Raw genomic sequence first — 16,592 nt, 5'->3', positions numbered from 1 at the left:
TCTGAAAATGGGTTTGGAAGCTTTACAGTGAAGTGCTGGTCCTGATGGAGATAATTTCTTATAAAAAAGAAATAATCAGATCTGCCTTCCCTGTTTTATTTGTTTCAAAAAAAGCTGTCCTTAAAATCTGCTTTTGTTAAAGAATCAATATTTGTGGGTTTGGTTTCAGAGGAAGTTCCACTGTGCAAGTTTGACATCTTGGCCCCCCTGGCTCTACTCCCTCTATGATGCTGTAAGTTCACCCTTAAATAACCTGCAGAGAGCTTTATAGTTGTAATATCTAAATATGGGATAATAGAAAAGCTTTTATTTTATTGGCTCATAATTTCCATTTTAAAGCCTTTTATATTCAGTGTAGTGTGAAAAGATCATGAAGGGCTTCCCTCACTGTGGTTGTTCCCTCCTTCCTCGAGCAAATGTCTGGGAGGGATACAGAGATTCTGGTTCCTTCTGTGTTGTCTCACAGCAAAACCAGTTAAAACATGCAGGTACAAAGTGCTTCTTTAATTATTCTTTAATTAAAAACTACTGTCCACTTAGGGAAAAGACCTTACTGTACGTTTTGCTTCCCTTTTGTTTTTTTTCCTAAGAAGAAAGCAGCAATAGCTGTGTATTTAAATTAGGCTTTTCTTCTAACAAAAGGAAACCTTGATGGAGAGAGTCAAGAGGCAGCTCCACGAGTGGGATGAAAACCTCAAAGATGAATCTCTTCCATCAAACCCAGTAGGTACGAGCTTTCCTGAACCCACCGTTTTAATTTTAATTTCTTAAGAGACCACAGCTTAGATAATTACCTGTGGTAGAATAAATAGAAACCCTTGGATTTATTTCTCTGTTAATTCTAACAGACCTGCTGCTTTCTCATTTCTAGATTTTTCTTACAGAGTTGCTGCCTGCCTGCCCATTGATGATGCTTTACGTATCCAGTTGCTCAAAATAGGCAGTGCTGTGCAGAGGCTGCGCTGTGAGCTGGATATCATGAACAAAGTGAGTCATTCTGCTTTATTTGCCATCAAATAGCCAAAAACCAGGAGTGACTGCTACAATCCCTTCCAGAAACGATGGAATTTCCAGCTGATCCTTCCTGGGGATGAGTTTGGGTGTTCTGTATTTCTTCAAAAGTTTGCTTGGAAGGAAAATGATGTCTCAGTGCTGGGTTATGTTTGGCAGCAAGAAAAAACATAGGATATGATATATGATATATGATATATGATATATGATATATAATATATAATATATAATATATAATATATAATATATAATATATAATATATAATATATATAATATGTAGTCTATAATATATAATGCACTGCAACATATTATACATTATATAACATATAATATAATATAGAAAATTTATATTTTATTATATCAATTATATATCATATAATTAACACATAATTATATTTGCTTTTGTTAGAAGTATTTCAGTGTGGCACAGCACTTTTTTAGCCAAGAGATGGTGCTAGAAGTCCAGTGCTGTTAAGAACCATCACAGCCCCACACTGACACCACAGGCATCATTTTGCCATGGAAACTTGTGGATTTTGTAGCAAAATCTTTGTAGTACTGAGCATAAATCTAAAGATTGGACTAAACAGATTTTTTTTTTTACAAAAGAAATATTTATTTCTTAGGCAGCTCCTTGTTAAGATGTTCAAAAACTTGTTTCCCTTCCCTTCTTTCCATTGCCATGGCCTTGTAGTGTTCTAAATTTTCTATTTTTGTGTAATACAGTTCTTTGTAATAATTTGTATTTTTTAAATGACAGTACTGTTTGTCTGATGGATACATAGCAGTGGGAGTTTTGCCTGTTTGCCTAAAAAGTAGTGTCATTAAATTCTTGCCTGTTTCTGGGGAAAAGTGAACCCGAGAGTCATTTTAATAGTGATCCTCTTCCCAAATTCATGCAGCAGAAATTTAAAGAAAGGAGACAGAAAACATCTCTTCCATATTCTGAGACAAAATGGGCAGGTGTTTGCCTGAGGCTGTAGTCAGACTAAATTTCACTTGTCTTTTCTGAGTTGAAACTCTGAAAACACCCTGATACTCAAGTTCTGCTGAGAACTGTTCATGTTCAGTAATTATGTGTTTTCCATAAATTCCAAAGAGGCAGGAAAACTTAAATTAGCCTCACAAATTCAAGTTAAAGTTGCTTTTTGCCTGTATCCAAACGGTGTTTTCTTCATCACCCTGTGACATTTTGGTCTGTAAATGTGTTTAACTGTTCTGTCAAGTGTCAGAATGGGGAGGGCATTATGACTTTTTACAGTTTATTTAGCAGCACTTTTATCCAGAGTTCTTTAGGATGCCCTGGCTTGTTCAGAATGTCATTTCCAATAATAAAACTGATCCTGAGAGCTGATCCATTTTCCTTTGATACCAGTGAATTATATTGTACTTCTATCACTTGCCCCGTTGTTAACCCAGTTACCAAAGTTCATTTTAAGGAGTGTGCCTGACTCCCAGGTGTAGCACTGCGAGTTCCACTTGGCAGTGCTAATTGCAGTCATTCATTAGAGAGGTTTGGAAGTGGAGCCATGGAGTGGAAGAGTGGCTGAATTGGACTCTGAGTGCTCTGGGAGCCCTGGAGTGAGGTGGGGAAGGTCCCTGGCAGGAGAGAGAGGCCAGGGCAGCTTCAAGGGGGGCTGAAGAGGATTTGAGCAGTCGAGCTCTTGTCCTGCCTCATCTCCAGTGAGCAGGGGCACCTCCAGGAGAGGAGCTGGAGCAGCTGAAATCCAGCAAAAACCTCTGAAGGGAGCAGAGGAGAGGGCAGGGAGTGGTTGGAGGGCGTGCTGTCACAGCTCAGGGGCTCAGGAGCACAAACTCCAGGGTTTAGAGCACTGTGCCTGTCCCTGAGTGCAGCATTTGATTCCAAAATCCTGTGGCTCATTTTGGGGGAATTTCACAGGCATTACCCTTAAAAAGAAGTACAGGTAATGCATGTCCTGAAAATGAATGGGAGTGTTCTGCTGAGCTGATTTAAATGCTGCTTTTCTGGGCAGTGTCAGTGATGAATTGTTTAGTTCTACTTTGTAGAAAATGTAGAAGATGGATTAACCTGTTATAATCTCCAGGAGAGAGATCAATATGTTTTACCTATTTTTGTGAGGAAATTAAACCCATTGATCTACAGGACCCTCAAATTTAGGAAAGACTTAATGATTGCATTTGTCTGATCTGCCTTTTCTGTGCTGTATTGCAGAAGAGCAAAGGTTGTTTCTTCTAAATTAGCCTTTAGAGACCTTAAAAGGTTGGCTCATTTATTATATTTGTGGAGTCAGATCCAATTCTCTGTGTGTAATCTTTTTGTGAGGGGATGATATGAAAATTATTATGTCTTTTAGATAATAATTAATGTTTAAATCAGTAAAATGCATAGAAAAAATATCCCACATCAGTGACTGCTGAACAAAGCAATTGGTCCAAAGTCTATTGTGATGGAAAAGGAGAGACATTTTTTATTATTTCCCACTGCTGACAAGCATCTGGAAATTAATGAAATTACACTCTTTGTTTCTCTTCCCCAGTGCACATCTCTGTGTTGTAAGCAATGCCAAGACACAGAAATAACTACCAAGAATGAAATATTCAGGTGAGTTTATTACTCTTCATCTTGGGCAGCTCCTAGGTCAGAAACACGGGCCCAGCAAAGCAGATTAGGCTGGGATAAGTCTTAAAACTGCTGGGTTTGCCACAGCTCCTATAAAATTTTAGTAAATATTTATAGATTAGAGAGTTTATATTTGAGCTTTTTCAATAAAAAGTTAGGGAATCTCAGCATTTCCAGGCACATTGGAAGAGGAATTGGTGTTGTGCCACACCCCCAGCACCTCACACTGAACAATTTGAAATATAAATGTGCCACATAAAGACTATTTCAGCCTGTGGTATTTCTGAATAAAGTTTTTGATACCCCGGATTTTATTTTGCAGCACTCCATTTATGTGTCAACAGGCACGAGTGCCAATTAAAATGCACTAATTAGGGGATATAAACAGGCTCCCAGGATGCTGGCACGCAGGGAAGGTTTCTATTGAAGCCGATAAATGTTGTGATCCCTTTTTTCTTTGAAGAATTGAAGGTTATTCCTGCTAACTGGCCCCATTCTTTCTTTGCCCTATCCAATATCTCTCATGTTTAACAACGATTACATTTCCCCAATAATTGCTGCTTCTGTCAGCCTTGTCACTGCTTTTAATCTTGATGAACTCCCAGGAGCCCATCCCCTCTGATAATGGCAAGGTTAAAAGATGCTTTGGGTTAACAAAGACTGCCCACAGTTTTTCTTTATCAGTGTGATAAGGAGCTGATGGGGTAATTAAAAGCCATTTCTTATCTTTTAATCAAATAATGGATTGCAGACACCACAATTCCTGCTGTGTCGATATGATGAACTTTTTACAGAAGGTGCTGAGAAGTTGGTGCAAGAAATGAACATTTATTACTTTTAAAGTTACATTTGCCTTGCTTTTCTTTCTTGTTTAAAGTAACACACAGGATGAGTCTATTGTGGACTTTCCTGCAATTCTAAGCAAATTTGAGCAATGATATTTTAAATCAGCATCTATTTTCTTTCACTTTTTATGCTAGAATTCAAAACACTTTTTTTCCCCTAAAAAAGTGGGGATTTTTTTGCTCTGTTGAAATAATTTAAGCTTAGCTGGCAGTTTTTCCTCTGGTTACATTTGCCATCTCTTGTTTTTTATTTTTTTGGTGTGTGTGTGTGTTGGTTTTTATGTTTTGTTTAATTTTTTAATTATTTTTCCTTGCATTCTGACAAAATTCCTTGTGTGTTGTAGCTTATCCCTGTGTGGGCCCATGGCAGCCTATGTGAATCCCCATGGATACATCCATGAAACCCTCACTGTTTATAAAGCCTCCAACCTGAGCCTCAGTGGACGCCCCTCCACAGAGCACAGCTGGTTCCCTGGGTAAGAGCAGCCACATTTGAACAGAAAATTACCCAAATTGGCCATTTCTGGGAGGGTGGAATAGTAAATATTGAGGGGTTTTGGCACAATGTCATCATTTTGCTCGTGTGAAAAATAAGGAAGTAAATTTAGACTTATTCAAGATACAGGATAAAATATTGCAGAATTTAATATTTTTTAAATGGAGAAATACTAAGATTTTAAAACACAGTCTAGAATCTAAACTGTTTAAACCAAGTTGTCTGGAAATTTCTTTGTGTGTAGTTTTGTTTAAAGTCCAACTGTTTTCAGAATTGTTTTCACACAGCTTTAGTGCAAAGGAAAATTAGAATATATAAATGTATTTAGTCCACTGAAATACAATTTCTATCTAAAACCTGATAAATGTTACATTAATTACATTTGTATTGATCTGATTATATTTGATTTTATTTTAATAATAATAATTAATAATGAGTCTGCCTCTCTGAGACAGTAACAGAATTAAGTGTTAAGATGTAAAAGTTTGCCCAATAAATAACAGGCCTTGCATTTAGGATTTTTTCCCTGGAATATCACAGAGAGCTGAGCAGTGACTTGGAGGATGTCTGGCATTTCTGTCACATGTTTTAACAGTCCCTAAAGAAAATCTGAGACTTTTAATATCTGGAGTTAATATTGCTCATCCTTTGTGTTTTCTCAGCTCTTCTATGATGGCTTTGAAATATTCATGTTCTACCTCATAAAACTGTTAGAAAAAAGCTCTGCTGCTGTGGGAGGTGCAGCAGTCACTGTTATTTGAAAAGCAGGGCAAAAATCACTTCCATTGCCATTAAATAATTTACTCTGAGAAGTTTGTGACCCCTCTTCAGGGCTCTCAGCATTTCTGGGACAGTAAAAGCTTTGGTTGCTTCTTTCTTTGAAGAGGCAATAGAAGGTTTTTGGGGTGGGGGTTTGTGGATTTTTTTCTTTTATTTTTTGGAGCTTTGCAGGGTTTTAGATCGGAACTGGGCACTGGATTCCTGAGGATTGGAAATGCAGCCGGGGATTGGTTTCCAAATGTGGTTTGGGGTTGTTACAAAAATTCAGCTGGGGATTGATATCCAAACCCAGTTTGGGGATTGTTATCCAAATCCAGCTGTGGATGGGTACCCAAATGGAGCTGGGGTTTGGTATCCAAATGCAGTTTGGGGTTGTTACCAAATCCAGCTGGGGATTGTCACCCAAATTCAGTTTGGGGATTGGTACCCAAATGAAGCTGGGGATTGGTATCCAAATGCAATTTGGGGTTGTTACCCAAATTCAGCTGGGGATTGTCACCCAAACCCACTCTGGGGATTGTCACCCAAACCCACTCTGGGGATTTTCACCCAAACCCACTCTGGGGATTGTCACCCCAGCCCACCCTGGGGTTGTCGCCCAAGCCCAGCTGGGGATTTTCACCCAAACCCACTCTGGGGATTGTCACCCCAGCCCACCCTGGGGCTGTCACCCAAGCCCCTTTGGGATTGTCATCCAAGCCCACCCTGGGCTGTCCCCAGCCCCTGGGGCTGTCACCCAAGCCCCTTTGGGATTGTCATCCAAGCCCACCCTGGGGCTGTCCCCCAGCCCACCCTGGGGCTGTCACCCAAGCCCCTTTGGGATTGTCCCCCCAGCCCACCCTGGGGCTGTCCCCCCAGCCCACCCTGGGGCTGTCCCCCCAGCCCACCCTGGGGCTGTCCCCCAGCCCACCCTGGGGCTGTCCCCCAGCCCAGCTGGGGCTGTTGCCCTGCAGCTGCTGCAGGGCCCGTTTCGCTGACGCTGGCTCTGTCCCTGGCAGGTACGCCTGGACCATCGCCCAGTGCCGCATCTGCGGCAGCCACATGGGCTGGAAGTTCACGGCCACCAGGAAGGAGCTGTGTCCCCCCAGGTTCTGGGGGCTGACGCGCTCGGCGCTGCTGCCCCGCATGCCCGAGGACGCCGAGGACTCGGAGCGCGGCCGCTCGCCGCTGCTGTGCCTGTGACGGGGCCCTGCTCGGGGCTGCTGCTGCTGCCTCCTCGGCCCAGGAGCCATCCCCAGGAGCCAGGCCCAGCCAGCTCCCCGTGCTGCTCCTGCACAGGGGCCTCAGCAGACACCAGCAGGGAGGGCCCACACGTGGGACGCCGGGAAATCTCTGAGCCGCGTGGACGCACCCTGAGGCTGGACTTGTGGAATGCCCACCTGCAGTGAAGGAAGGGGGATGGAAACTAAAACCAAACTAAAATCCCAAGAAGCAGAGTCTGATTGCTGCAATATTCCCGGGATGGCAGATGGCACTTACCTGCTGTGGGGTGTTGGCCATAACACACTTACACGTGGTTTGCTGAGAATCCCTGTTCTAACTCTCTGAAGTCCTTCAGGTTTGCTGCTTGTGCTGTTTCTCAGCTTTTTTGCTGAATAACCGTGGAAGAGAGAAGCAGCCTGAGCGTTTCTGAGTGCTGCAATGTGCAGAAGCTGGAATTGCAGCTGCCTCCCAGGATGGGCCCCGTGGGGAAGTGTCTGTTCCTTACAAGTTGTCTCATCTGTTTAGTCCATTTGGCTTGAGAAGTCTTAAATTTTAAGCTGTTGATAAGAAGTGCACAGGTCAGTCCCAGGGGGTAAACAGCATTGTCAGGTTCTGTTCAGTGTGCTTCAATCACTTCCCCAAATTATTCCTGGTTAATTTACCACCAGGGTAAATTGGGAAGGACTCTAAAACACCCCACTGAGGTGATTTTTAAGTAGTACTTGTTGTGAGAAAGGGAAGGAAAAATCTCTTTTAATTATTTCATTGTAACTTTAAGATCATAAAGTAAAATTTCACGTTATCAACTTATAAAGAGCAAAAGTTTCCAAATAAAATAGGAATACAGGCAGTGCTTTTGTGGGGAGGTTTCTTGGTTTTTGGTTTGGTTTTTGTTTTGTCTGTGCTCCACAAATTGGGTGCCAATCTGGGGCAGCTTTTGCCACTGATTTATATTTTTTTTTGTCCTCTCAGAATGCACTTTGGTGATGGCAATGGAGATTTTTTTAGTGCTTGTGCACTTAAACACTTGTTTTTCTTGTGAAGCTTTTATCATTCACTCTTCATTTCTTCACAGTGATGTTAAACTAGTCAAGTCTGAGACATGAGCCACTGGTTGCTTGTTCTCTGTCAGGCTGCAGGCAGGTGTAGCAAGGACAGATCACTTCAGCTGAGGGCCAAGGCCAAGCCTGGCACACCTGGAGCTGATTCCCTTGGCAGTGTGGTACCTGCAGCTGGAAAAACGCCCCAAACCATGGACTTGCTGCTGGCTGTTTGTCATGCCAGGTATGTAGAGATTAATCGTGTAACTCAGGTTTAGTTCTTTGAAACTTTCTACCTCTGTGCTGCTTCTGTTCTTCTTAGACACCTTTAATTCTGTGCTCAGTTCCATGTGCAGTGCCCTGACTTGGCAGTGAACTGTGAAAAGCAGAATTTGGGATGTGGCTGTGAGCAAACAGAGGGTGATGATGGCTCATTTTCATCCAGAAAACAGAATGATTGATATTGATAATGCTTCATGAGAAGCTTGGAAAGCCAGGCACTGGTGTGAGAGGGAGACTGGATGCTCTGTGTTTGTGAATGCACTGGAACCAGGCCTGGCTTTCCCTCACCCAGCACATCTGGGCTGTATTTTTGGGATATTTGGGATATTTTGTTCCTTTTCCCCACAGAGTCCCTCCTGTCTGTTGCTCCTGTGGCCCTGAGTGGGCCTTGGTGCTGGCAGGAGGTGGGAGGGTGCTGCCAGCACCTTCTGCTGCCTTGGTGTGAGCAGTCACTGGGGGCTGGCAAGGGGAATTTCAAAAGCATTTTCTCAGCTGTCACTGAACTTCTAAAGGATCAGTTCTTTTGGCCAAGTCTTTTGGATTCTCAATTAAAAATGGCAATGTTTGAATCCAGAATTAGCATTTTTTGGTGTTTTGTGCATATAGTCAAATGTAAACTAACGTAATCGAGGTAAGTCAGGAGTAAATTAATGCTAATTAAATTTCATTGCTGATGATGCTGTTCCATGTGCTAAACCTGTGCAGTGTTTGCTATATTGAGTCCATGACACTTCCCAGGTTGAGTCCTGTGGTGGTGAATCCAGTCCTTACTGGGAGCTGCCAGAGCATCCAGCTGTGAGTTGGGGATGGTTCCTTACACTGGTTCATATTTTCCATCCTTTTCTCTCTTTTGAAGAGAAAACTGTTGGTGGGAATTAGGGGAAATTTGGGGCATCATTATGGAAAAATACAGCAACTGCACATTGAGCTAATCAAAGGAAACCAGATTTGGTGAATATTTACTGCATTCACCCCCTTGACTGGCTGAGTAACTTCCTGCAGGAATGAATTAATTAATCCAATGGGCACGACTGAGGGAGCACAGGGTTTACAGCACAGACTCATTTTCAAGCCATCACTGCAGCATCACCAACACCCCCAACCAGAGCCTGTAACTTTGCAACTTTTCATTTATTTTAGGCTCATTTTGACAAATAGATAGAACCACTTGTACACTGCGTCTGAAATATTTCAGATACTCATTTGTTTTTTTATTAATTTCACATACTCATTTGTTTTTATTAATGCTCTTTTTGGATGTGCTGCAGTTCATTTGTTCCTCTCTTTGTCACCTTTAATTGCTCTGAACTGCTCCAGGGGTAGCCCAGTCTCTGCTTTAACTCTCCCTCCTCTGCCTTTTGGGACAACTTTTCTGACAAATCTTGTGGCTTGCAAATATTTGCAAAGAATAAAATTCAATTTGTTTCAAAACTCACCTGGTTTTGCTGATTGTCGGGGTGGGAAAAGGAAACATTTGGGTTTATGATGAGGTTTTGGCTGCAAAAAGTAAAAGTTTCACTTCCAGGTCTGTGCTGGCTCAACTGGCCCAGGGCAGAGAAGGTAAGGAATAGTATGGGAGAGAGGGGAGGTTGTCAGGTAATTAAAACCCATTGTGAATATAATTTAATTAGTGTAATAATCTGTTGGAGAACTTCACTTGACCATGTGTGTATCAAACCTCATACCTTCTCTCCCCATTTGCAACTTAAATAACCCATACTCCAAAAAGGAGAGTTTATTCAAACCCAGCATTTTTCCAGATCCTAAGCTGCCACTGCTTGCCTAAGATATGTGAATATTTTTTATTTCATGCCTTTCATTTTCCTAGGGGTTCATTTTAGTGGAAGATAAACAGAAATGTTCAATAGGCCCATGGGGAACCTCAAGCAGGGGCTGATGTTTAAAGAGGTGTTGGAACACAGGTGCTCCCTGCACTGGATTCCAAGCAGGGCTGTCCATGAAGGTGCTTGTGGAATAATCTGCTGTTGCTGTTTTGTACCAGGATCCTCTGTGTTATTAGTGAGGGATGGAGGAAATGGTGCTCCCCCTGTTTTTAGTGACCAGCTTGGCCAGGTAATCTCCAATTAAACCCATCAGTTTCTATTTACTAATAATTAAACTGGCTTTGAAATTACTACACAGTATCTATACTGTGTAGTAAATAATTCTGATCAAGTCTCTTCAGGGTAATCATTACCAGCATCAATTTAAACAAATCATTCCTTGCTGTTCATATGCATGATTGGGGTTGTCATCCTTAATCCTGGGGTACAAAGTTGTGCAGGGGTTCCCTGAGAGTTGAACAATCCTTCAGACATAAAGCAGAGATTAAATCTGGGAGCAGGATGGGACTCAGGCACACTCAGCCCCTCTCAGGGCTGGCAAACAGCTGCAAATTGAAGCTCAGAACTCATGGGAAGATCTCCCTGCTAAACTTTGTCCAAAATATCCATTTGGTCCATGCCAAGATCATAAGTTTCAAGCTTTTCTCCTTTAAACTTCTCTCTCCAAGGTGAGTTGGACCCTGACAGTAATGTTGGGTAAAAGTGTTGATATTTTCCACCTCCACAGCCATTGCCCCAAAGCTGCACTTTGGTGAAATCCTGAAAGGACTCTACAGCCCTGAGTGTCACCTCCCCCCAAGGTTTCAGTAGTTCCAGAAATTACACAAAGGAGGCTTCAATTTAATCACCTCATTAAACTGAGCACCATCCTGTTCTTGTGAGATTTGCCTTACTAACAAACAGCCTTTCCCTTTTCCCTTGCTGGCTCCCACTAATTCCCAGGCATCTCAGGATAATTCTTTTAAAGGACCAGACATCCCAGGAAAATCAGTTGTGTGAAAGCACAAAATGCTGAGGGTTTTTTTTTTTTTTTTTCCCAGCATTGCTCCAGTGTTGCCATCTAGTGTTGCAAAATGAGATCCAAGGAAAATGAAATCCAAAGGATTTTATTTGTTACCATGGTTCTGTAGGAAAACTTCAACCTGCAACAAGATTTGTACACACAAGAGCTGCTCCTAGAGACTTTTTAACAGCACACCAAAAACCCCAGGGACAGGACTACATTCACAGAGACCAGGAACAGCTCTGCTCCAAATCCCCAAGCCAAGGAGCTGGATCTCATGTTAATTAACATTAATAGTTTGTCTCACACCTGAAGTGGAAAATACAAAGTAGAACCTTCACCAGCTTGCTGTGGATTTAGTTTACTCAGTGATAAGTCACTGAAAAACTACTGAAAATTCATGATAATCACTCAGCCAAGTAATTCTTTTAACCTAAAACTGATTCTGGAAAACAAAAAGAGTCCTAGAAAACAGCCTGGTTGTCCATGGCAAGGCTGTTGGGAACTGCTGGATTATTTCCATCTGTTATCCAGCTTTAAGTACAAAAAGAGTTAAGGTAGAGCCCATTATTTCCTCACTTTCTCCTAGGCACATATAAACTCCTCCATGATTTGATCTAGAGGATGCAAACAACCTTTTTGGGGGGATTTTAGGTTGTTTTTTTTTTTTTTTTTGTATATAGAAAGTCAGAAGGAGAACAATCTTGCCATCACCTCTCATGCCCTAAGTCATGATAAAATAGTAAATATTTATCACTAAGAATAGCAGAGAGAGGTTGAGAAGGTGGGATTTGGCAAACACTGTTTTACATTATTACAAAATGCAACCTCTCCTTGCAGAAGTTAGGGATCAGTGATGAAAATGTTAAATGTGACAAATGCTCAGCTGGCTGTGAGAGGCTCAGTTTCCTGGGAGCTCAGTTCCACTCAGCTCAGGGCACAAACAGTTCTGTTCATTATTCACTTCACAGCTTCTTCAGGCAGCTCAGCAGTTCCTCTTTATCCATGTGGTACCCACTCTTTTTCCACTCATCCCTCAGCTGCTGCAGTGCTGTCCCAATCTCCTTCCCAGAGGACACCCCCATCTTCCTGAGGTCGTGGCCACTGACAGGGAAGGAGGGCACAGTCCATTCCTGCATCTCCTTCAGAAGCTGCTCCTCTCCTTGGTACTTGAGGAGCTCAAAGATCTTGGAGTTGGTGTTGGCTTCCCTAGACTGGGAGAAAAAAGGAATTAAGAATGTTGTGTGAAACAGCAGAAGCAGCTCTAAGTGTGCTCACATTGTGCTGTTCCCATTTCTCCTTGGTAGGCAGGATCTTGGCCAAGCTGGGGCTGTGGGAGCAAGGCTCTCTCCTGCCTCACAGGTGTTCAAACTGAGCCTTGCAGGCTCTGGGAGATCCCTGGAGACTGCCTGGATGCCAGGCAAGAGCTGTGATCCCTATCCATCACCTTTCCTGAGGGAGACAGGCCTGGCCCTGGGGACTGCTCCTTGCCCTCAGGATCAGCAGAACTCAGCTGGGAATGACCTCACTGTGCTGTGGAAGAACATCCCAGGCTGCCTAAGGAACATCACCCAAAATCACCCCAAAAAAATCACCATAAAAATCACCCCAAAACTGCCCCAAAAATATGCAAAATCGCCCCAAATTCACCCCAAAAAATTGCCCAAAAATACCCTAAAAATCACCTGAAAATTGCTGTAAAAATCCCCAAAATCCCTCCCAAAAATCACCCCAAAAATCACTTGAAAATTGCTCCAAAATCACCCCAAAAATTGCCCAAAAATACCCTAAAAATCACCTGATAATTGCTGTAAAAATCCCCAAAATCCCTCCAAAAATCACCATAAAAATCCCTCCAAAAATCACTTTAAAATTGCCCCAAAACCACCCCAAAAATCACACAAAAAATTGCTCAAAATCACCTAAAAATTGGCCTCAAAATCACCTGAAAATCGCTGTAAAAATCCCCAAAATCACTCCAAAAAATCACCATAAAAATCACAAAAATCACCCATAAAATTGCCCCAAAAATCACACAAAACAATCACTGAAAAATCCCCCAAATCACCTAAAATTCGCCTCAAAACCACCTAAAAATTGCCTTTAGAAGAACCCTATGAATTGCACTGATTTTCCATTCACCATTCAGAGCTGAATTTCATAGAAAAAAGCCAAATTGTCCTTGAGGTGCAGCTCCTGTTTGATATTTCAGCAGGAGAGCACAGTCCCAGGGAAGGTCACAAGGAACTGAATGTGACATTTTCCAGCCTGACTGACTTTTAAATCAGCCCAAAATCTGCTCCAGAGCACAGGGTGCTCAGAAGTGCTACAACACAGCAGGACTGGTTTTTAGGAATGTCTTGCAATGAATTCAGCTCCCTGTGAAGAAGCCCCAGTGGAGCAATGGGATTTCACTCACATCCATCAGGAAGTCCTGGTATGGTCTGAGTGGTTCTGGCCCTGAGCCTTTGGTTAATTCCTGCCTGTGCTTCACCAAGAAAAGGCCAAGGTTTTTTTCTTCCTTGGAGATTTTCAGCCTCAGGTCCAGGTTTGTGACATCATCCTTCCCCTTGAACAAGGATGTCAGGACAGTCATGGGTTTTGGGGACAGATTTTGGATGTTTTTACTGACTCTGGCAAATTCTTCTAAATTCCCACCAAGCGGCAGCCCTAAAAACACACAAAAAGTGCAAAGAAGTGTTAGTAAGAAAAATGGCTGTTAGCACAGGATAAAAATAAAATCTGATTTCTGCATAAACCGAAGTTTCATCTCAATTTGCCACAAAGTTCTTTCTGTATAAGATATAGGAGTAGGAAGTCAAACTTCATTTCACTTTACCTATGTACTGGGCAATATCCAGCTCATACATAAGCTGAACCAAATGATTGACATGGTTTCCAAGAAGATTTTTTTCAGTTCCACCCAAATCCTTTCTCCTGATATTCCAGCCAAGCCTTTGGCATTTTCTTTAATTGCTTCCAGTGTAATAGGTTCATGATCTCCAGGTTCCTCTGCAATTCTTCCATAAAATCTGCCAAATAAAACCCCTGGATGTTAGATTAGAAGACTTACAATTATTCTTACAATTTTAAGAATAATTAAGAACAAATAAAAAACAGTTAAAAATAATTCTTACAATTATACAACTTATTCCACTTACAATCAAAAAATCATTTAGGTTGGAAAGGAACTACTACTCTTTTTACACTACTGGTATCTTTTCGCACGTTTTTGAAACTTTATACAGTTTATTTATCAAGGAAAGGCAAAACTTCTTACCTGAAATATCTCAGGATTCTTAAATAGTCTTCTTGTATTCTCTCAGCTGCCTTGCCCACAAATCTGATTTTCTTGTTTTTCAAGTCTTCATAGCCATTAAAGAAATCATAGAGTGTCCCATCCAAACCTAGAAAAAAAAAGAAAAACCAGAATATCAATTTACAAATGTGGCTGACACAGTGAACCACTCTCCTTTGGAAATGAGAAGTGGTGTGACTCCAGCTGCTCTGTCAGATCATCTCACGTATTTATAGACCTTTGACACACACAGAATTCACTGGCAAAACTCAAATCCACTGCTTCATCTACGTAAGTGGTTTTCAGATTTACCTAAAAACATGGAGTTGACAGTGAGGTCCCTCCTCTCAGCATCCTTGTGCCAGTCCGTGGTGAACTCCACCTCGGCGTGCCGCCCATCGGTGACGACGTCTATGCGGAGAGTGGTGATTTCAAAATTCTGTTCATGGAGCTGCAAATCCCACAGACACCGTTACTTCAGCACAACCATGACGAGACATGACACGAAATTAACTGAAATTAAATGCAAAAGCTGCTGATTTTTCAGCCCTGTGTTTGTGTACAGTAGGTGGACACACGCACAGCGACGTGTGCAGGGGTTTTCATACAGAGTTGAGAAATAGGAACTTCTGAAAATAAGCTTGACATTACTTTCTACAGAGCCTGCAGAAATCTTCCTGCAGGAGAGGGACTAAGAGCAAGGTAGAGGAAATCAGGAGCAGGAAACATTAGGATCATGTGTGGGCAGCCAACATTTTTTTTCTGGTGATGACACAGCAGCATGAATGGGTTACATGCATTAAAACACGGTAATTACTTGAACTGTACAATGATTAATCAAAAAAATCACTACAGGGTTTAAAGCAGGGTCTCATTTAAACTCTTGCTGTGATACTTTAACAAATAAGCAGCGAATTTTCTACTGCACATCCACAGACAGGTAGAAAAGATCCAAACCAACCCTGGCAGTGATGGTTCCGTGTTTTTCTCCTTTGTTATTGATCAGACGAACCCCAGCTGCTGTGAACATTTCCTTCATCTCTGCTGGTGTGGCTGTGGTGGCAAAATCGATGTCCTGTGGTGTCACTCCACTCAGTAAATCCCTCACAGCCCCTCCTGCTATTCTCAGCTCATAGTTCTTTTTCTCAAACAGTTCTGGGAAGGGAAGGAAAACCAAACAGCAATAAAGCCACGGCACAATCAGCCATAGCCTGCCTTCTCACAAAATTAAGATCATAGATGTAGGAATAAACACTCAAATGTGCAGGAAGCAGCAAGTAACTCACAGCTTCGTGCAAAATGCACTAATTCATGGCACAGCTAAGCACCCACAGGTATTTTCCCTGTCATTCTGATTTATTTTTCTGAAGCTTTTTTTAAAACTTAACTATTGGCAGGTCTCGAATTGGTCCTGGGCACGCTGGGATGGGGATCATTTTGAACAGTCAGGGGCTGACAAGGGAAAGTAATTCAGATTATTTACAGCAGAGAGAACAGTGTGCCATGAGCCCAAATTTCTCCAGGAACAACAGGGCATCATGGAATCGGCCTACAAAGGGAAAAACGAGCTCTGACATGTCCCTGGAGACTGGCTGAGGCTGTTCGGCCTGGAGAAGGCTCTGGGAGCAGAAAAATGCTCGGGGACACTTTCAGTCAGGGCACGGAGTGACAGGACAAGGGGGAACTGCAGTAAGGTGAGGGAGGGTGGGTTCAGGAGCGAGGTTTCCTTGTCAGGCTGGGGAGGGGCTGGGCTGGAATTCCCAGAGCAGCTGGGGCTGCCCCTGGATCCCTGGCAGTGCCCAAGGCCAGGCTGGACACTGGGGCTGATTGGGAGCAGCCTGGGACAGTGGGAGGTGTCCCTGCCATGGCAGGGGTGGCACTGGGTGGGATTTAGGGTCCCTCCCAACCCGAACCACCCCCGGGGCTGCGCTCAGGGACATTTTCGGGGCTCCCCCCGCACTCACCGGCCACGCTGCGCAGCCCGGGCGTGAAGAGCGCCTGGAACTGCGGCGCCTGCAGCCTCATGGTGCCGGTGCCGGTGCCGCTCCCGCCGTGCCGCCGCCGCAGCAGCCGCAGCCCGGCCCTGCGGGGCACAACCCAGAGCTCAGCCCACATCCGCGGCACGGCCGCCCCGGCCGCTGCCCCCCTCACTCACGGGGCCCAGCTCCCGCATCGGCGGCGCCGGCC

The 16,592-nt window shown here is 43.2% G+C and overlaps 2 protein-coding genes across 4 annotated transcripts in view; one reads left to right on the top strand and one right to left on the bottom strand.

The window, feature by feature from the left end:
- Positions 1-9,695, top strand: part of CRBN (cereblon) — a 38,503-nt gene extending 28,808 nt beyond the window's left edge. For all 3 annotated transcript variants that reach the window (XM_036390729.2, XM_036390726.2, XM_036390727.2), the window contains 6 exons: positions 170-232; positions 643-727; positions 872-987; positions 3,532-3,596; positions 4,804-4,935; positions 6,734-9,695. In XM_036390729.2, the coding sequence (XP_036246622.1) occupies positions 170-232; positions 643-727; positions 872-987; positions 3,532-3,596; positions 4,804-4,935; positions 6,734-6,917 (645 nt within the window). In that variant the 3' untranslated portion in view covers positions 6,918-9,695. The remainder of the gene's footprint in view (positions 1-169; positions 233-642; positions 728-871; positions 988-3,531; positions 3,597-4,803; positions 4,936-6,733) is intronic.
- Positions 9,696-11,194: 1,499 nt separating this feature from the next.
- On the bottom strand, positions 11,195-16,592 carry TRNT1 (tRNA nucleotidyl transferase 1). Its single transcript, XM_036390733.2, is given in 8 exon segments — positions 11,195-12,321; positions 13,527-13,777; positions 13,947-14,009; positions 14,012-14,139; positions 14,388-14,514; positions 14,718-14,856; positions 15,367-15,560; positions 16,370-16,592. Coding segments are annotated over 8 exon segments (1,302 nt in total). The 5' UTR covers positions 16,521-16,592; the 3' UTR covers positions 11,195-12,072.

This window comes from Molothrus ater, chromosome 11 (assembly GCF_012460135.2).
Source record: "Molothrus ater isolate BHLD 08-10-18 breed brown headed cowbird chromosome 11, BPBGC_Mater_1.1, whole genome shotgun sequence".
NCBI lineage: Eukaryota > Metazoa > Chordata > Aves > Passeriformes > Icteridae > Molothrus > Molothrus ater.
This window is presented reverse-complemented; position numbering and strand designations above follow the sequence as displayed.